This window comes from Octopus bimaculoides, chromosome 11 (assembly GCF_046866305.1).
Source record: "Octopus bimaculoides isolate indiv1 chromosome 11, ASM4686630v1, whole genome shotgun sequence".
NCBI classification, from domain to species: domain Eukaryota; kingdom Metazoa; phylum Mollusca; class Cephalopoda; order Octopoda; family Octopodidae; genus Octopus; species Octopus bimaculoides.
In genome coordinates, this window is record NC_142938.1 from 54477500 (window position 1) to 54499502 (window position 22003).

The following is a 22003-nucleotide window of genomic DNA, read 5'->3' on the forward strand; positions in this document are numbered from 1 at the left end:
GACTGTCGGACTCTTACGAGAATTGTTAGAAAGAATCACAAAATTACTGCAGAGCTTAATAATCACCTTGAGAACCCAATTTCCACAAAAACTGTTCGCTGGAAGCTGCACAAAGCCAGATTTCCTGGGAGGGCTGTAATCAGAAAACCACTACTTTCAAAAACAAATGTTGCAAAGCATTTAGAGTGGAGTAAAAACCTACAGAATTGGTCCCTAGAGCAGTGGAAGAATGTTATTTTCTCGGATGAGTCATCCTTTATCTTATTTCCAACTACCTGCCAAGTATACATGTGGAGACAGCCAAAAGAAGCATTTGACCCAGACTGCCTTCTTCCTACTGTTAAACATGGAGGAGGATCTGTGATGATCGGGGAGGGGGGGGGCTGTATCTTGGAAATCCGCCGGCCCAATGGTTTCCCTTCATGGCAGAATTAATAGTCAGGACTATTTAAGCATTTTATCTGATCAAATTCATCCTATGGTGCGGAAACGCAGTCTTTCAGTATGATAATGCACCAACTCCCACAGCTAAAATTGTTACTGAATGGCATGAGGAACAGTCTAGTGAAGTTGAACATCTTATCTGGCCACCACAGTCCCCAGATCTTGGTGCATTTTAGAAAAACAAGTAAGGAGTCGATATCATCCACCATCATCACTACAAGAACTGGACACTGTTTTAGCTGAAGAATGGACAAAAATTCCTTTGGAAACAATTCAAACTTTGTACGAATCTTGAACTCAGAATGCAAGGGACTGGAGCAAATATCACAAGACATCCAGTCCAATAATCTGAAAGTTCCATCATTCCCCTGCCTTTGTTTTTTTATTGACCCTGAAAAGGATGTAAAGCAAAATTGACCTTGGCAGAATTTGAACTCAGAATGCAAAAGTTTGAAACGATGACTGGAGAATAATTTATCCAACATGTTAATGATTCTGCTAAATCATCACTGGCTTCAAATGGATACTGTTTTTATGAGAGATGCGATTGACTCAGATGTGGGGTATATGTTTGTTTGGACAGAAGATTCTTTTTTTTTTTTATATTTTACATGAAAGGAGATACATCATGATGAGGATCATCATCATTTAGCATCTGTTTTCTATGCTGGCATGGGTTAGACAATTTGACTTGAACTGGTAAGCTGGAGAGCTGCACCAGGCTCCAGTCTGTTACGGCTTGGTTTCTATGGCTGGACGCTCTTCCTAATATCAACCGCTCCACAGAGTGTACAAAGTGCCTTTTATGCTTCCCCGGCACTTGTGCCTTTAATGTGTCACTGGCATAGGTGCCTTTTACATGTCACTGGCACAGGTGCCTTCTATATATCACCAGCACGGGTGCCTTTTATGTGTAACCAGCACTGGCCACGACTACAATTTCAACTCAAAATGTCTTCTCAAGCACAACAAATTGCCATCAGTCTTGGCCACTTGTCATTGCCTCTGTAAGACACAACATCTGAAGATCATATTTCACCACCTTACTCCTAGTCTTCCTTCCAGATAAATTTGGTTTGTTGACTTTTTTTGTGGTAAATAACAAACTAGAGTAATTTGATGATTAACAGGAGCGAAAGAAAAATTCTGTTTTATGAGCTAAAAATATGGCAGAATTGAATTTTTGGCATCAGTATTTTTATTTTTAAGATCCTAAGGGTCCTCATACGATATTGATAAAACATTGAAGTAATATTAGTTGGTACTATATCACCACCATCTTTATCTCTTTTCCAGCTACTCTCAACCACCCTCACATAATGCTGGGTAGCCATATATCTTATTTATAGATACAAGAAATCCACGCTTGTCCCTCTTTCATATTTTAGCCTTTCTATTCTTGACATAAAATCACCTCCCCCTCTCTCAAATACACCCACTCATTTGAGGGGGATTTTACTTTTCCTTTTTTTTCTTTGTCTTGCAAGTTATTTGGTAACCTCACTACTACTCAATAAACAATGTAAAATAGTTGGCAGTAGGAAGGCGGTGAGCTGACAGAATCATTAGCAAGCTGGACAAAATGCTGCAAAGCATTTCTTCCAGTTTTACATTCTGAGTTGAAATTCCATTCCATTTTCTACTGAGGTTGACTTTGCTTTTCATCCTGTTGGAGTCAATAAAATAAGTACCAGTTGAGTACTGGGGTTGGTGTAATCGACTAGCCCTTCCTCCAAATTTCAGGCCCATGCATCTATACTAGAAAGGATTAGGAAGAGTATTCAGCCATAGAAACCATGGCAAAACAAACAGTGGAGCTCAACACAGCCCTCCATTTAGTTGGGTCCTCTTAAACCCATACCAACATGAAAAATGGATGATAAATGATAATGATGACGATGATGACAACAATGATGATGATGAACATAATAGGCTGAAAGATAGATGCTTGTGTAGTGATGTATGTGTAAGTGGAGAAATAGGTTACATGGTAGTGTCTGTCCATAGTTGGATTTCATTAAAACTAAAAATACAGGCAGGCAAAAAGTCATGCACATATATACACGGATTAGATGTGTGTATATACACAGTATATAGGCATGCATATTTTTAGTACTAACAATGTCCATCTGTATGAAGTTACCACTACTCCTACTCTCTCTTCTGTTTGTACACACCCACTGCATACATCTAACTTTCAACCCAACTCTCTATCTTTCTCATAGCACCCTCCTCCAGAATAAAAGCTATTACACTAATATTACTATATTTACCACTTGATGCAGTCACCCTATTGACCTTCAGACAAGAAATACTTAAGCTAAAATATTCCAATCTACCACACTCTAAAGTCCATCTCCAAAAATAGGGGTTTTATTTTGTTTACTCTTATTATTCAGCTAATTACATTTCTTGGCCATTTCCTTAGAAATATTGGCTGATAATCAAAATTTGTGAACAAAAATAACTCTATTGTCCAAACTAACACACACATGTACACACAACACACACACACACACACACAAATATCATCAGCATTAAAAAAAAAAAAATAAAAGTAACACATGCACATACCCTCAGAAAAAAAATCACCCACACAAACCAAACACTCTAAGCTGAACCCACAACTTACAAATACAATATTTATTTCCCTCAAATCTTGACTAATACAAAGATTCTTATCTGGGATAAAAATGAAAAAAAAACACCCTATGAGGCGCGGGAGTGGCTGTGTGGTAAGTAGCTTGCTTACCAACCACATGGTTCCGGGTTCAGTCCCACTGCGTGGCACCTTGGGCAAGTGTCTTCTACTATAGCTTCGGGCTGACCAAAGCCTTGTGAGTGGATTTGGTAGACGGAAACTGAAAGAAGCCCGTCGTATATATATGTGTGTGTGTGTGTATGTTTGTGTGTCTGTGTTTGTCCCCCCAACATTGCTTGACAACCGATGCTGGTGTGTTTACGTCCCCATAACTTAGCGGTTCGGCAAAAGAGACCGATAGAATAAGTACTAGGCTTCCAAAGAATAAGTCTTGGGGTCGATTTGCTCGACTAAAGGCGGTGCTCCAGCATGGCCACAGTCAAATGACTGAAACAGGTAAAAGAGTAAAGAGAGGCATTGAAGCTTTCAACTCTTCCAATTTTTCTGCTTACAAATGACAAATGTCATGGATATATATGTAACATATGTTATAATTATAAACAGGGAAAATTTTAGCCATTTCTCTGCAGACTGTAAAAATGATGAACAACCTTAATCGATTTTAAAACTTTATTGGGTTCTCATCAGAGGTGTTTACATCATTCTTACAGTCTCTAGAGAAACAAGCAGCCAAACTGTTTATGTACTCAACAAATGCTGTAGTTACTCTATGGAGGAATCCTTAATTTGCATACTGAAAGTGTTTAACACTCTTTAAATACCAGTGGATATATATATATATATTTATGGGTATGTTGTAAGAAGCTTGCTTCCTGGCCACAAGATTCTGTGTGTGTGTGTCTGTGTTTGTCCCTCACTACTGCTTGACAACTGGTGTTGGTGTGTTTATGTCCCTGTGACCTAGTGGTTTGGCAAATGAGACCAATAGAATAAGTACCACGCTTAATAAAAAATAAATACTGAGGTCAATTTGTTTGACTAAAAACTCTTCAAGACAATTCTTCAACCCTAACCCAAACCCTAACCCTGCATGGTCACAGTCTAATGACTGAAACAAGTAAAACAGGGATTGGCAACTTCTTTGCCTCCATGGGCTGGATTGAGTATTAATGATGGATAGCGGGCCAGACGAAGGCCTTAAAAGAATAATTATGGAAAATTACACAAGCTAAAATTTAATCACGAGTGTTGACTATACTTAAAAAATAATTTGTATTAACCACAGATGAATGTAGTAATGGTAAAGCATCATTTATTCAATCTAAGACATCATTGAAATCATTTGTTTAAAAAAAAATTGTAAAAATACATAGCCAAAAAAATAATGGGAAACTTGATGTTTTTTGTTCCTTGAAAGCTTCTCAATATTAAGGCTTCAAACTTGTTGATGCCAAGTGCAACATATTATCAAGATGATTATCAGTTAATCTTGTTCTGAAATTGTTCTTAGTTTGCTTCAATTTGGAAAATAATTGCTCAGACTGATAAGTGCTTCCAAACAAAGATGCCATCATTTTTGCATGATTCACTAAGTTGGTATACTTTCCATTTGGAAAAAATATATTTTGTATAGAAGTTAATCAATGAAACATCTTTAGAATGAAATTTAGATCTCAATAAGTTGTCACACTGCATATCAATCAATTCCATTCGAAAACATTCTGATACTGTTTCCACCTCCACATGAAATGGTGCAACAAACAATTTAAACTGATATGCATGCAGATGAAAGTCAGCAAAACATGATGCAAATTCATTTCTCAAATCCTGGATTGTATTCACAAATAGCTCTGAATCCTTTGGTTTCCTTCCTTGAAATGATGCAAAATGCACATAATTTTAATTTCGAAGTTGATATTCCCACAACTGTAGCTCTTTTTCAAAGGCAACAAAATGGTTATACATTTCATTTATGAGCTGAATTTTACCTTGAAGTTGTAAATCTAAGTTATTTAAATGAAAATTCAAATAAAATTGATCAGAGGTCATGAGAAGATCTCAGATTGTCGAGCAAAAGCTGGGGCTTTTTTTTTTTTGCGATCCTGAAATAGATACTACATCATTTGTAGTATTTATTCTGTATGCAATATCACTTTAGCAGCTTTGCAGACAAAGTATTTGTAAGTGGTTTAAAGACTTCCACTTTGTTGGCTTTGCTCTTTGTTCCTTGCATATAGAGCTTATTTTTTGTGGAGGCGCAATGGCCCAGTGGTTAGGGCAGTGGACTCACGGTCATAGGATCGCGGTTTCGATTCCCAGACCGGGTGTTGTGAGTGTTTATTGAGTGAAAACACCTAAAGCTCCACGAGGCTCCGGCAGGGGATGGTGGCGATCCCTGCTGTACTCTTCCACCACAACTTTCTCTCACTCTTACTTCCTGTTTCTGTTGTGCCTGTAATTCAAAGGGTCAGCCTTGTCACACTGTGTCACACTGAATATCCCCGAGAACTACGTTAAGGGTACATGTGTCTATGGAGTGCTCAGCCGCTTGCACGTTAATTTCATGAGCAGGCTGTTCCATTGATCGAATCAACTGGAACCCTCGATGTCGTAAGCGACGGAGTGCCAACAACAACAATAGAACTTATTTAAACTGTAATACAAGTAAATGAATGGAAATCAGTGAGTGTGTTAAATTAATAAGGTACTAAAAGAGAATGACTCTCCCCAGACACAATACAATTCAGAAGTCTGAAAGGAAAATTTCAAAAGAGAACACCAATAATGTTAGTGTGTTGCCATAAAAAAATTTCATAGATTTTTACACAGTAGAAGTTTTTGACCGTGGACTGATCGTTGTCTGTTATTATTGATATATGGGTCGAAGAAAGGAATCCCTACCCATACTGTTAGTAGGTAGGTTGCAACGCTGGAGTACTGTATTATTAAACTATGATTTTAAGATGGAGTATATACGATCCAAGAAATTAGGACATGATGACGCTCGAAAGTCATGTGTAAGGACTTTCGAGCGAGATCATTGCCAGTGCCCCTGGACTGGCTCCTGTGCAGGTGGTACATAAAATACACCATTTTGAGCGTGGCCGTTGCCAGTACCCCCTGACTGGCCTTCGTGCCGGTGGCACGTAAAAGCACCCACTACACTCTCGGAGTGGTTGGCGTTAGGAAGGGCATCCAGCTGTAGAAACTCTGCCAAATCAGATTGGAGCCTGGTGTAGCCATCTGGTTCACCAGTCCTCAGTCAAATCGTCCAACCCATGCTAGCATGGAAAGCGGACGTTAAACGATGATGATGTTACTTACCTCCCTTTTGTTCACAGATAACTATTTAAGATTGTTACTGCAAACATTGTGGATGTTTTGCATTTGACTAAGCACAATGAAAAAGTTGTCTATCTTAGATTATTGAAAATAGAATATCCTTGTTGTGTCGTTTAACCCTGTTATGCTATATAAATTCAGATAAATACTTGACAGGATGTTACTACTTATACTGTAATGGTTTCACATCATCTTTGTCTATGGTGGCCATAGTCTCTCCACATTTTATAGTGACTTCTCTCAGTAGGTCAAGAAAGTTGTTGATTAATTGTGTGATAGTTGTATTCTTCCAGAGGCGCAATGGCCTAATGGTTAGGGCAGCGGACTTGCGGTCATAGGATTGCAGTTTCAATTCTCAGACCGGGCGTTGTGAGTGTTTATTGAGTGAAAACACCTAAAACTCCATGAGGCTCCGGCAGGGGATGGTGGCGAACCCTGCTGTACTCTTTCACCACAACTTTCTCTCACTCTTAATTCCTGTTTCTGTTGTGCCTGTAATTCAAAGGGTCAGCCTTTCACACTCTGTGTCATGCTGAATCTCCCCGAGAACTACGTTAAGGGTACACGTGTCTGTGGAGTGCTCAGCCACTTGCACGTTAATTTCACGAGCAGGCTGTTCCGTTGATCGGATCAACTGGAACCCTCGACGTTGTAAACGACAGAGTGCCAACAACAACAACAACAACAGCTGTATTCTTCCAATTGAAAATTACTGTATACTACTCAACTATCAGAGTATGGTGACACTTGGCAAGACAACCTGGAATTAAAGAACAAACTTTCTTCATTTCTTTTCTTGGCCTGTGATGAAATTCCATATTCAGAAACAATTCCAGCATTTCAAACATCTACATCTCTCATAACACATATCCAACATGAGTCTTCTCCTAAAGACCCCTTTTGTCTATCTTTACCCTTGCTCATCAAGTTGTATTAGGTTTCATAAGTGTGAGTTGGTTTAACAAAAATGATACACCCTCTCAACTGCTGCCATTTATCATTTATTCATCAGAAATAACCAAATGATTGCATCCTTTGCCCAGAAATAAAAGAAATAAAGTATTTAGTTCAATCTTAATCAGAAATTTTTGGAAAATGCTCTGTTTCTAAGCACCACTTCTTTTCTGTAGCCTTTGTGTGAATGTTTCAAAATCCATCTTGTAAAAATACTTGGATGGCAATAATATATTTTAAAGAAAAACATAAAAGCATCAAGTTACGGATCTTAGTTTGGTGGAATTCACAAAATGTAATGTTAACATTATTGGGGAACCTTAAAATTTGAATTAATTAGGGGAAAAAAAAATATTAATGAACTTGTAGTCATTATAAAAAACACTAGAACCATGTTTGGGTTAAACCCAATGATGTATATTAAAAGCCTCAAGTTGAAATCTTTTTACTGTATGTCACGATCTTCATTTAGGAGTGTTTCATGCATCCGCTGACTATCTATCAAAAATGTTTGAATTTTTTATATTGGGAACACACAAATGGTTTTCTTTCTCTCAACATTAAGACAGATAGCCTGTTAAAGCTTATATAGATCAATTAATGGCAGAGAAAACCTTTTTTCTTTTTGTTAAACTTAAAATGACTAATTTTATGAAGCAAGACAAAATATGCAATAATCATGTGCAAGTTATTCAATGTACATCTCTCAAAACTTATCTGAAGATCATCGCAAAAAATATGCACTATTAAGAAAGTTATAAGGAAATTATAAGTGGAGTGAGTTGTGCTGTATGTAAAGATATGTAGCTTTGCCCAGTTTGTCAGAGATGTGGAAAGTGAGTTTTTTTTATTAAAATTAAATCGCTTAATTTACAGGTTTTAGCATTTGAAATGAAGCGTTTGTTGTCAACAGAATTTGAAAAACTGTTAGGTTTTATTTTGAGTCTACAATGATCGAATCTTCTGTCTTAGAAGAGAATAGAAAAGTGATACTTAATGACCAAAATTATGGAACATTTAAAAGAATGAATACATAGCTGAAAAGCAATTTGTTGTCATCCATAGATTAAGTCACTTGTTTTCAAACTGGCAATTTGCCCCTTAACCCAAATAATGGTTTCAAATTTTTGCACAAGGCCAGTACTTTCAGGGTGGGGTAAGTTGATTACATTGACCCCAGTGTTCAGCTGGTACCTATTTTATCGACCCTGAAAAGACAGACGAAATGCCTGGCATGCTAACAATTCTGCCAGCTCACCACCTTCACTCAATCCAAATATTAAAGAAAATTTTGCACCTCCTCCATTTTATTAAAGAAAAGATAATAAAATTTGTACGTATGTAACTTTTCTTCACTCACCATTGTGTTCACCATGCCTGTCTTTGTTGCTGGTGAAAATGTCGAAATTTTATTATTATTGTTTTAAAAAAATTTCCACAAATTGTGGAATTTGTTGTGAAATATGACATAAATTAGAAGAAAAAAAGAAAAAATTAAATTAGAAAAATGGATGAAACAGAGAACACAATTGAAAAAATTACAAAACAATAAACACAAAAAAAAACCAGAAGGAAAACAAAAACAATTCACCACCTTAGTGTAGGCCAAAGTAGGTCACCCTGTTGGACTCCTAAGGCAGAGGTGATGATTTGGTCACCAAAAGAGAGGTAGGAGGGCTCCTGATAAGCCTGCCATGCAAAGCAGTAGAGTTGTGGGATCCTCCCTCTTACTGAGCTGAAGACAGCATCATGGCTGACGGAGTTGAATGCATTGTTGAGGTCAAGTTTGAGGATGACCTTGGGTGGCAAGGAGGGCAAGTTGGCATAGGCTCTGGTAGCATGGGCAGCAGCTTCACATCCCAATTTGGTGCTCACTCCTAGCTGGGTGGGGCAAAAATTCCTCCTCCAATAGGTTAGAGACCGATTGTAAACACACCTTTGCAGTAAGACAGTGAAGGGTGCAGCCAACTGCAATGTGGTGCAGGTCTCCATTGGGTTTAGTGAGCCTGAATAATTTTGCACTGAAGAACAGTGGGCAGATATAGGGGAGAACGTTCACTGAGGAAAACTGGATCACAAACTGAGTCAAATTCTCCAAGAGCTCAAGTCCAGCATCACCGGCCAATAAGGAGATACCATCCTTGAGGTGTTGAAGCTGAAGGCTGTCAATTCCTGCACCTGAACCAGCAGAGAAGGATGAAATCGCCTTTCTAATGTTATCAAAAGTGAAGACCAGTCTCAAGTATTCTGGGGGATCAGGCCAGTTTAGCTGATTATCTGGGGGTGCTGATGGGTGCTGCTCTTTCAGACGTTTAAGAGACTCAGAGTTACACAGAGGGAGGATAGAGAAGAGAGGAGACGGACAACCCCTTTTATGTCAAATTTGCTGAATTTGGTATTGACTGCATACTTGAGGTTTATCAGTTGCCTGTTAGTAGGAACTGTGCTCGATGTTAAATTGAGGTGAGAAGTGGTTGGGGTCGACTCAAATAACTGGAATTGTTGCTTGAGAGAGGATGTAAGGTAGCCTGATTTCACATCATGCATGTGGAGAGAGATGAGAGGTAACAGAAACAGTTTCTGCTAGTTGGACGTATTGTTGGATAAACATACGTTTTTCAACAAGCTGAAGAGTGCATGAGCAAAGCTATTCTGAGCTCCCTTAGGGATCTGGTTAATGAGCTTTTATTTGGATAAACCCTGGAGGATTGCAGCAAAGTCCTCAGTAGTAAGCTGGTTGTTGCAGTGTGGGGCATCTCCACAGAGTGCATTGGATATGAAATGGCACTGACTGTAGGTCCTGTATGGAAGCCTTTCGGCTTGAGCCTTGGTGACGCGGACACAACTTCTGTGGTAATTTTGGTGGCACAGATGACAATTAATTGTTTATAGGTATTGGCTAGTGCGAGCACAGAGAGCAGTCAGGTAGTGAGCTAATATTGACCGACAGTAGAGTGCCAGCATAGGAACTCAGTCGAGGAAGTGAATTAACAGAGGAGGCAGGGCAAGCAGTATTGGTTCCAACGGTGGACTAAAACGGATGTCGGGTGGTGCGGGGGAGGGAGGGTTAAAAGTTGTAGGAGTGGTGGGGTTGGCAGGGCTAATTCTGTTCGGAACCTGTGGTGGAGAGAGGTTAGCTTCTCTCGAGCATACCGAAGTTGGTGGAGAATGATAGGTCAAAGGTTGATCTAGTGACAAGTAGCAATTTGTAAGTCTCTTCTTCGATCCTCATAGCTTCTTCCCCCATGGAAAGCCCTGTTTTAAACAATACACAAGTAGCTTGCTATAAATGTTACATTATACAGTATAAATATAAATTCGCTTGAATATACCATTCGTATGTTGAATGCAACGACATAGAAAGAAATTATTGAACTTTACAGAGTTTGTACTTCTGAGAAGATTGCCAATATTAATTGTACAACGTACCATTTTCAAATTTCCTAAGCATTTGCCACCAGTATTTATTAGCTTTCAGAAAAATGCATTATGTATCTATTTATTACATAAGTTTAATATAGAACTACTTTGATTTGTAAATTAACCTTACGACCATCATGACAGAAGAGCACTGGTCAAAGCCGCTCCCCATCGTATACCAGTACAATATTTCCTTTATCTAAAATTATCATTGCAATTTAAAACCCTTACTACCATAATAATATTTGTTTTGTGAAAAACTTCCTCCCTTCCCCCGTCTTTTTTTTTTTTGCCAAAAACTCACCTTTTCGGATACGGAGATTCCAGAAAATTGCCAAAAATTGGAATTTTGAAATTTGTTGCCCCCCCTCCTTCCCGCCCCCAAATTCTTCATTTTTCACTTTTTTCCGTAACCGTAACCCTAAAACCCCAACCCTAACCTTAAAACACAGGTAAATTTTCGTTTACCAAAACACCACCCCTAGTAGAAAAAGTTTTGAAAATTTTTTTCAGAATCATAATCTCCGTATTTTTCCGCATATTTTGAAAAAAAAAAAAATTGTGAAAACAGTTGAAAATGAATTTGACGGGGGAAGGGTAATTTCAAAATGTCGATTTTTGCCAATTTTTTTTTGCAGATTCGTATTCTCCGTAGCCGAAAACGGGGGTTTGTGTAGAAAAAAAATTAAATAGAAAAAGGGGTGTTTTTTTTTGGGGGGGGGGGGGGTACAAAAGGGAGTCTTGCCTTGTTTATTTTGCTGGAATCCTATCAATATTGTTATCATTTTTTAAAAATGTTTGCGAAGCTGTAAAAAAATGTTCATGCTTGAGAAAGCGAAACGTTACTTTACACAATACGACAAAGTATAGTGGTGAACTATTAAGGCTGTTTCATCATTAATTGTGAAATGTTTACGTTGTTACATCAGTTCTCAATACCGGATATAACCATGTGACGTCGAAAAAAAATTTCAGACCGCTCTAATTTGTTTCCAGTAACTCATCTCCTTCAACTACAACAATAATAATATACTATCACAATTAATAATTTCTACTAGATGTATGAAAAATTTTACAATCTACTCCTTTTTAATTAGAAATTAGCCGAAGATGGTCTTTATCGTTGTTTACATCATATTATTTAACTTTGGGGAGACTGAAGCTGATTGTTTACTTCCGTGTCCAAAATATCACAATGTAAGTACTTTAACTCTTTTAATTCATTGTTACAATCCTATTCTTTATTATTAAACTACTTTAATAATTAAATTAATCAACTAGTTAAATTATTAGGTGGAATAACAAATATATGTTTAATAGAAAGTCATTGTTTTGAAGAAGGAAGTATGTATATTTTGTGATTTTCACCTTTTTCACACTTATTGTGGAACAATATCATTTCAAAATCGAATCTAATCGTTTCTTCTGATAATTATTGTTTATGAAGTGTTTTACGAACAAGGAAAATACGCAAGCCATTCTTTTTCTTAGGTTATTAACTACTCGAAAGTTAAATTAAGAAAGGTTTGAACTAATGGCGTAAGCAGTCAACAGGTTTCATATTCAGTTACAATGATCATTTTAAGCAGCTTTCCGAGTAGTGTGTGTGTGTATCAGTGTGAATGAGTTTATTTCCGACTTCTTTTTGCCCAAAATTTCTTCGGATTTGTATGTTTCAATATATATGATTTTGCCCCAAAATCACGTTTTCAAAATTTTAATTTCTCAGTTCCCCATCCTAATTTCGTAATTTTTAACTTTTTTTCGAATTGTTTTTTTGGTAGAGATGGACTATATGTAATCTGAACCTTTCCCCCGCCTTATTTATTATTATTTTTTTTTACGGAATCCGACGTTTTAGGGTATGGAGATTCCGATTCTGAAAAAAAAAATTTTTTTAAATTTCAATTCCCCCCCCCCCCCACCAAGCAGGCTATTTACATGCTAGAAATAACAGCCAAATCTCACAAAACTAGTGTTAGGGTTAGGTTTAGGGTTAGGGTCAGGGTTAGGGTTAGGGTTGGAGTTAGGGTTAGGGTTTGAGTTAGGGTTAGGTTTACCCTGTGGATCTATATAAAAACCGGGGGGGGGGGGGGAATGATCGAAATTTTGAAATTTAGATTTTTGAAAATTTTTTTCCACAATCGGATTCTCCATGGTCTGAAACATAGGATTCCGTAAAAAAAGCAAAATTTAAAAGTGGGGGTATACCCAGATTACATATACTCCATCTCCACCGTCTTTTTGAGTTGATTCTTTGGCTGCTGGTTTGAGTTGATTCTTTGGCTACTGACAGCTAATACCATGACTGGCCGGAGCGAGCTATCTGTCTGTCCGTCTCTCTCTCTCTATATATATATATCTATCTATCTATCTATCACGCGTTCACCTCTGTTTGTGTCCGTAGAATTTATCAAATTAGAAAACGAAAATTTAATATAAAAATATATTTTCTGAAATTGCAAATTATTTAAAATATAATTTTCAACAGAGAGAATTTATCAAAATAGAAAACATATGAAGTTTAAAGTTTAAAAATAATAGGATCGACCACTCACGACTAGCTAGCGCGGACGCGCGACTGCGCGTTCGGGACCACTCTGCTTTAGTAGTACCCTTATACTCTGTGTGTTTTCAAACGCATGGATATAGGTGTCAAATTTGTTCCAATAACTTTCGAGTGATAGATAGAGAGAGAGAGATAGATACACAGACAGACAGATAGCTCGCTCCGGCCAGTCATGGTATTAGCTGTCAGTAGCCAAAGAATCAACTCAAACCAGCAGTAACGTTCCTTGTCAGTTCTACTTTCAATTCTGACAGCTAATACCATGACAGTGCCAAAAAAACTTCCTTTCAAGTTTATATGGAAGATCAGGTTTTTAAATACGCTCATCACAAACACGAATTACAAAATAAAAATGTTTCATTTCAACTAAGTTGAGCTGTTTTTCTTTGCGCATGCACACAGCATAACAATTCAAGGCATTCTCTTAATTCGTAATGAAGTTTTTACCTAGTCTGTGTGTGTGTGTGTGTGTGTGTGTGCAAAAAAAATTTTTTTTTACGTACCTTTCTTAATTTCAAAATAAGCAAAGCTTGAACAATACTTCCAAAATTGTACTTCAGCCATGACTGTTAAGTCCCCAAGAAGTAACTCTGTGCGGATATTTGTAGAGGTGACAGTGCAAGAGAAACATTATGAAAAAGCACACATAAATATGGTATTAAAATAAGTTATCTTTACAGACCATGTTGCAATTATCTATGTGATTGATAGTAAAGTGTCTATAAAATGAAATTAAATCCAGGATTCGTCACAAATCGATCAAGTTAGTGAAGTTTTAACATTTTGTGACAACATAGTGTCTCCATACATTCTAATGAAAAAGTGAAAGAAAGATATAATGTCACTCTCTCTTTGGAAGAGAAGTTAGTTTTTGACATTTGCACGCCTCAACTTTTTTTCCCCCTAAAAATTTCTTCAGATTCCTGTTTTCAATATCGGAGATTAGGATTTCCCCCCCCCCTCCTCAAACACGTTCTCCCGCTTTGACTGCTTCTGGTTTTCTCTGCTTTTCTATCAACACCAAAATTAATTTCTCTTCCTAAGAGAGAATGGCATTATCTCTTTCTTTAATTGTTTCATTAGAATGTATGGAGACACTAAGTTGTCACAAAAATGTTAAAACTTTACCAGCTTAATCTCTGACTAAACCTGGATTTAATTTCATTTTATACACACTTTGCTATCAATTATATAGATAATTGAAAACATGGCCTGTAAAGATGACTTATTTTAATACAATATTTACGTGTACATATTTTGAAAGCATTGTTCAAGTTTTTCTTATTTTGGAATTGAGAAAGGTATGTAAAAATAGCTTCCTTTGCACACACACACACACACACACACACACACTCTCTCTCTCTCTCTCTCTCCTCTCTCTCTCTCTCTCTCTCTCTCTCTCTCTCTCTAGGTAAAACTTCCGTACGAATTATGCTATTTCTTGCTGTTTGCACGTGCAAAATTACAGTTCTGATCTTTTGGCGGGGTTCTGATCGAAACACATGCTCAAAACCCCTCATAACTTCCATAATTTTAAGAATTTTCACAAATTTGTTCCAATTCTGTCATCTGCATAATGGAGTTAGTATGATTATCTAATGTGGAGTCGCGATGGCCGAGTGGTTAGGGCAGCGGACTCGCGGTAATAGGATCGCGGTTTCGATTCCCAGACCGGGCGTTGTGAGTGTTTATTGAGCGAAAACACCTAAAGTTCCACGAGGCTCCGGCAGGGGATGGTGGCGAACCCTGCTGTACTCTTTCGCCACAACTTTCTCTCACTCTTTGTTTCTGTTGTGCCTGTAATTCAAAGGGTCAGCCTTGTTATACTGTCACGCTGAATATCCCCGAGAACTACGTTAAGGGTACACGTGTGTGTGGAGTGCTCAGCCACTTGCACGTTAATTTCACGAGCAGGCTGTTCCGTTGATCGAATCAACTGGAACCCTCGACAGGAACAGGAAGAAAGGGTGAGAGAAAGAGTACAGCAGGGTTCGCCACCATCCCCTGCCAGAGCCTCGTGGAGCTTTAGGTGTTTTCGCTCAATAAACACTCACAACACCCGGTCTGGGAATCGAAACCGCGATTCTATGACTGTGAGTCCGCTGCCCTAACCACTGGGCCATTGCGCCTCCACTAAGCGTATTCTATACAGAAAATATCTGATTCTCTGCTATAAACTATATATATTTATACACACACACACATATAAACATAACTTTTACACACACACACACACACATGTATATCATCATCATCATTTAGCATCATGTACCATGCTGGCATTTGATGGGATCTTTAGAGTCCCAAGAATGCATTGTGCTATTTTGGCATTATGTCTATGGCTGGATGTCCTCCCTAATGCCAACCATTTTACAGTGTGTACTGAGTGCTTTTCTCATGCCACCAACACTAGTGAGGTCACCATGTAGCTGATAAATCTACTAAATCTGAGGTGGTTGCAGCAGTGGGGGTGTCTTTATGATTGGTGGGTATTAAGACATGAGCAATAGACTTGGAGTAGTGCTGGTTCTTGTCGTAGGGGAGCTCCATGGCTTGTTACATTTAGAATGAACCAGTGGTATTATCTGAGTAGATAACCTGTTGAGGCAAGTGAATCGGAATCGAAATCGAATTAAATTCGACGACTGGCACCCATACCAACGTCATCTCCTTCATTGGACATGAAACTCAGGTTGCGGAGACCTGTTGGGGCAAGCGAAAGCGAAATTGTGATGGCACCTGTGCCCAGCGTCGACTTTCTGGCACTTGTGCCAGCGGCATAAGTAAGGACTTTCGAGCGAGATCGTTGTCAGTGTCCCTGGACTGGCTCTTGTGCGGGTGGCACGTAAAATACACCATTTTGAGCGTGGCCGTTGCCAGTACCGCCTGACTGGCCTTTGTGCCGGTGGCACGTAAAAGCACCCACTACACTCTCGGAGTGGTTGGCGTTAGGAAGGGCATCCAGCTGTAGAAACTCTGCCAAATCAGATTGGAGCCTGGTGTAGCCATCTGGTTCACCAGTCCTGAGTCAAATCGTCCAACCCATGCTAGCATGGAAAGCGGACGTTAAACGACGATGATGATAACCAGTGGTGATGAGGTTTCCAGGTGGCTCTTCAAGGTACGAGGTGAGTAGTAGTGAATAGAGACAGATGTGTGTGTTCTTGTTTTGATATTGTATGATAGTTGTAAATGAGTGTCATTCATTTCCAATATTCTGCAAAAACATGTTTAGAAACAGGTGAGGATTGGTGACAGGAAGAGCATCCAACTGTAGAAAATCTGCCTCAGTAAACTCTGATCAACCCATGCAAGCACAGATAAGTAAATAAAATGGCAGCAACGATGATGATGATGATGTTGATTATTATTATTATTATTGTTCAGTAGTTTTATTTTTATAACGTGCTTTCACTTCACTACCGAGCGCAGCTCTGTGCGCCTTGGGTATGTGCTGTGGTTTGCTGTGGTGCTCTTATGTTTACTGTATTGAAAGTGTTTTGCGTAGAATGTGTGCAGTACCCAGTAGTGCAATTTTCTGTATGTTATATATATTTGTAAGTCCTGGTGTTTTTGTTATGTATTTGTCTGAATATTATTTTATTATACCTAAGGCACCTACTATGATAGGAATTGTTTCTGTTTTTAGATTCCACATTCGAGTTATCTCTATTTCCAGGTCTTTGTATTTTGAAAGTTTTTCCATTTCTTTTAGAGAAACGTTGTCATCTGCTGGTATTGATACATCAATTAGAAAGCATTTTTTTTCTTCATGATCTTTGACAACTATATCTGGTCTATTTGTCTTAATTTCTCTATCTGTGTGTATTGGCATATCCCAGAGTATGGTTGCTTTCTCGTTTTCTGTGACCTTTTCTGGCGTGTGTTTATACCATCTTTTTTCTGTTGTTATTCCATAGTGTTGGCATAGCTTCCAGTGTATATAGGTCCCAGCTCTGTCGTGTCTGTGAATATATTCCTATTATTATTATTATTATTAAGCAAATTCAGCTGAGGTCGACTTTGCCTTTCATCTTTGCAGGGTCAATAAAGTAAGTTCCAGTGAAACCCTGGGGTTGATGTAATCGACTAGTCCCCTCCCCCAAAATTTGAGGCCTTGTACTTCCAGTAGAAAGGATTTAGGCAAATTCCGCCGCGGTCGACTCTGCCTTTCATCCTTTCTGGGTCGGTAAAATATGTACCAGTTGAACACTGGGGTCAATGTATTTGACTCATCCCCACCTCCCCCAAGCTGCCCTTGTGACAAAAATTTGAAATAATAATAATTATTATTAGATTCAAATTACGACAAACGTAAACAAACAAACGAAGTTTGCTTTTAGAAGCGTTGAGATGTCTTAGAAAGTTAAAGTGATTTTAAATTCTCAATCGCAGAATAATGCTAATAATATAGCTTGAACAGGATAAACTACCCCTATTATTATTAGGTATAACACTTGTCTGCTGTTTTTTATGATCTTCATTAAAATTTCCCTTGTTTTTTTTCTTTTCTTTATCAACAGAATTTTGATTGTAATTTCTACAATTCTAGTAAGTAGAACATCTTTGACAGTTTCTTTATTTTCTTTTATTAAACATTTCTTTTATTTTCTTTAAAAATATATTTGCATCTAAAATCTTAAATAATTTGCATAATAATCTTCTGTACACACATCTATGTTTACACACACACACACACACACACATGTGAATGTTTATTAGTTCCAGTTTTGACCCTGATCAAATAGATCTATGATGTAAGATGTCTATGGTTTGAACATTCTATCTTTCTGTTTGCCCATGGCTACATTCCAAAATGTGTCCTTTCTGTTTTAAGGTCATAGAATACAATTAGAAAGGGATATAACTGTTATTTCTAGCAGATGGAGCAACTGTATAGAAGTTTCTGCAATGAAGGTTTTATACCCAGTTAAGCTATTTCCTGACACTGACTCCTACTATAGATTTTCAAACCAGTGAAGAAGCTTTTAAGTCATGGATAGAAATAGCAGCTAAATCTCCCTCAACTCACACCTTGTTTTTTATAAAGAAGAAAGGTTACATTTGACAAAGTAATTTTAAATACATTAACATCTAGAAGAAAGACTTGATAGCCACAACTGAAATTTCTTTGATCATAAATCTGCTTGGTAAAGGCTGATCTGGAGATAATACTAACTGCCAAAGCCAACATACAGTACAATTGATTGAGTAAGATTATCTCATTTAATTTCTATTTCTTGCTGTAAAGCAATTTAAGTGTGTGGTTATAGGAAACCATTTGTAAGTAGTGTGTTGGATAAAAATAAATTTACTTATATGTTCTGCTTAAATCTATGGAAGCAGGCATGTTTAGAAAATTTACTTCATAACTATATGACATTTTGGGTAAATGTCTTCTATTGTAGCTTCAAAGTGATGAATATGAATGGAATTTCATTGGCAGAAACTTTGCTGAAGCCTGTTGTATATGTTTGTGCGGATGAATTGTAAATAAATTGACATGGATACATTTAACAACCATATATATTTAGCTTTACCATGCAAATACACTCCATGGTTATCCACATACATGTATCTTACATGTATGGATGATTACAGTGCATTAGAGCAAATTAATCATTAAGGAGCATGTAGCCTTTTCCCGTCTAAATATGGTTGATTGATTGATCTATCATGTTGCTGTCAGCTTAGATGCCGAGTCTCCTTGGGGGTAGGCTCTGTCTCTCTAATTTATTCTTTTCATTCAAGAATTTCTGATAATAACACTTCCATGCCTCTTTCTCTTCAGTATTTGTAAGGACAACTGCTCAGTTATGGTTCCTGATAGACTCTGTAAAGTGGTTAGCATTAGAAAGGACATCTGGTCATAGAAACCATGCCAAAGCAGATAGTAGAGCTTGGTGCAGTCTTGTGACCTATCAAACCATCCAGTCCATGCCAACTAGGAAAACAGATATTAACCCTTTTGATATCAACCTGCCTGAAACCGCCTTTGGCTCTGTAGTACAAATGTCTTGTTTTCAAAAGTTCTGAATTAAAATCTTTTGCCAAACCTTAGTCACAATTTATGTTCCTAACACTAGCTTAATGATAACTAAGTTATTTTACTAAATTCTTTGTTATATTTAAAATTAATTGAAGGAGACACAGAACATCCACTAGCATAACTAGAGTGTGTGCTTTTCAGGGCAGCCCTTCCTTTTGCTGCCCCTGGACCCCACAAAAAGCACGTATTGCCTACAGCTGACCCAAAAGTGGTGCTCCTTTAAAAGCGCCATCTGAGGTGGACATAGGTTTCTTCAAATAGGTTGTTTTAATTCATAGCATTATATTGCCAACCTCTTTGATTCTGACTAAGATTCTATAAAACGCTATGATACCAATGAATAATTTACACACACAAACAAACAAACACAGAAACAAAAACACACACATACACACACATACATTGTATGTGTTGTATAATGTATATTTTGTGTATTGTTTTTTCATTTCAATATCCATCTGAAATTCTTTCTCAGGCCATGTTTTTATATATATATATATATATATATATATATATATATGTGTGTGTGTGTGTGTGTGTGTGTGTGTGTATGTGTGTGTGTGTATGTGTATATATATATAATACATATATATATATATATATATATAATATATATATATACATGTTGTTGTACTTGGGGATGGTCATATTGCCAGTTTAGCTAATAAAAACACACGCACTGTATATTTGGTGTTAATTTGCTTCTGCTTTATATTACATTACATTACATTAATCCTATTTCGGCCAGAGTTCTTTCGTCACACTTCTGTGACCTCATCCGAAATAGTATTAATGTAATGTAATGTAATATAAAGCTGAAGCAAATTAGCATCAAATATACAGTGCGTGTGTTTTTATTGATTAAACTGGCAATATGACCATCCCCAAGTACAACAACATCTGTTTCAACACACGATTTCACATCAAAAATTTTGCAAAACAAATATATATATATATATAGATATATACACATATACTGAAAGACTAGTGCTAAATCTATCTTCCATGTCCTTCATCAATTATTATTATGTTATGTTGCTATCTCTCTCTCTCTCTCTCTCTCTCTCTCTCTCTCTCTCTCTCCTCTCTCTCTCCCCCTCTCTCTCTCTCTATCTATCTATCTATCTATATACATATATAAATGAATGTATTTTTCCCTTGTTTACAATTAACACGTAAAAAATAAATAAACAGTTACCACAACAGCAAAAAATCACACAAGTAATAAGGATGCAACACCCTATTTGTAAAGGTAGAAACTCTGGGTTGATGTATGGGATATGTAAAAGAATTTTACATGTGTGTATGTTTGTAAGTGAGAAACTCCTATCAGAGTTACTTTTTGTAAACACCTAATAACTTATAAACATCTAATTATTCAAGTGGAAAAATTATCAAAAAAGCCATCTCTATTCATTTTTTCATATATATATATATATATATATATAGGGGGGAAAGTAAGAAGAAAAATAATCGAAAATGCACATTGGAAATCAAAAAGAGTAAAGGCTTTTTATGAAAAAAGTTACGATAGATGTATACAATTAGATGAACTGAAGTAGGAATAAAAGTGTGCCTCGGAAAATCTAATCTGTGCCATTACAAGCTTAGGGTGTGGTAATCATTATACTGGCCAAACTGGAATATCACTCCATTAAAGAACCACTCTCCGCAAAAAACAAATCCGCCACCTACAATACAGACAGATACAGGTCAGTGAACACATAGAAACGTGTACTAGGAACCTTCATCCTAATTTTCCCCTTCTATCAATGTTCACAGAACACCTCAGTACAACAAAGAATGAATAAAGAGGCAACTTTCATCAATAAATATCTTCCACAACTCAATATGAACACATAACATAATACAGAACACTACTAATCTTTCAATTAATATCACTAATCCCCAAACATCCCATACACCATTCACATTACAGATCTATATCTACCTTAATTGCACCAAATCCAGAACTACTCACCTCCCTTACACATAATCTTTTTACTCAGGGACTAGTAGACCTGACACCGTTCAGTAATCGGTGTGCATTCAAAGCAGTGATCAGTAATTTTACGAAACCAGTATGCTTTTGAATCTCTTTAACAATTCACAATATGACTTTCATTACTTTTATTCCTACCTCAGTTCATCTTATTGTATATATCTATCGTTACTTTTCATAAAAAGCCTTTACTCTTTTTGATTTTCAATGTGTATTTTCACTTATTTTTCTTCTTACTTTCCCCTTACATTTCCACGTGTAGTTTCTATTTTCTTTTTGTAACATATTTCTATAATATATATATATATATATATATATATATAGCTAAAATAGAAATAAAACATATGATTTTATATTTTAGCTTGTTTCACCAACAATGAAAGTGTTTCATTAGACACCACCAATGAAATGATGCCAGCTAGACCAGAAAACCTACAAACAAAGTTCTTTGATAATGCCAACATCACATTTACCTGGAATGCAGACACTTCAAGTACATATATTCCTTTATTTCTATATCTAGACTAATTTTGAATGTTGTTAGATGTATGTGTAAAATCTGCTTTGTTTATTTATTAAAAGATAATTTTAAAAATAGAAATGATAATTAGTTGACCTTCA

At 37.0% G+C, this 22003-nt stretch overlaps 2 protein-coding genes across 4 annotated transcripts in view; one reads left to right on the forward strand and one right to left on the reverse strand.

Moving 5' to 3' along the window:
• Positions 1-14300, reverse strand: part of LOC106873216 (coiled-coil domain-containing protein 134) — a 73310-nt gene extending 59010 nt beyond the window's left edge. Inside the window, exon 1 of the mRNA XM_014920476.3 lies at positions 13835-14300. Within this exon, the coding sequence (XP_014775962.1) occupies positions 13835-13895 (61 nt within the window). The 5' untranslated portion in view covers positions 13896-14300. The remainder of the gene's footprint in view (positions 1-13834) is intronic.
• LOC106873189 (uncharacterized) overlaps positions 11720-22003 on the forward strand; it is a 31130-nt gene continuing 20846 nt past the window's right edge. For 2 of the 3 annotated variants that reach the window (XM_014920430.3, XM_014920435.3), the window contains exons 1-3: positions 11720-11959; positions 17855-17882; positions 21744-21875. In XM_014920430.3, coding sequence (XP_014775916.1) covers positions 11873-11959; positions 17855-17882; positions 21744-21875 — 247 coding nt within the window. In that variant the 5' untranslated portion in view covers positions 11720-11872. The remainder of the gene's footprint in view (positions 11960-17854; positions 17883-21743; positions 21876-22003) is intronic. The other variant, XM_014920444.3, reaches the window with a different exon arrangement.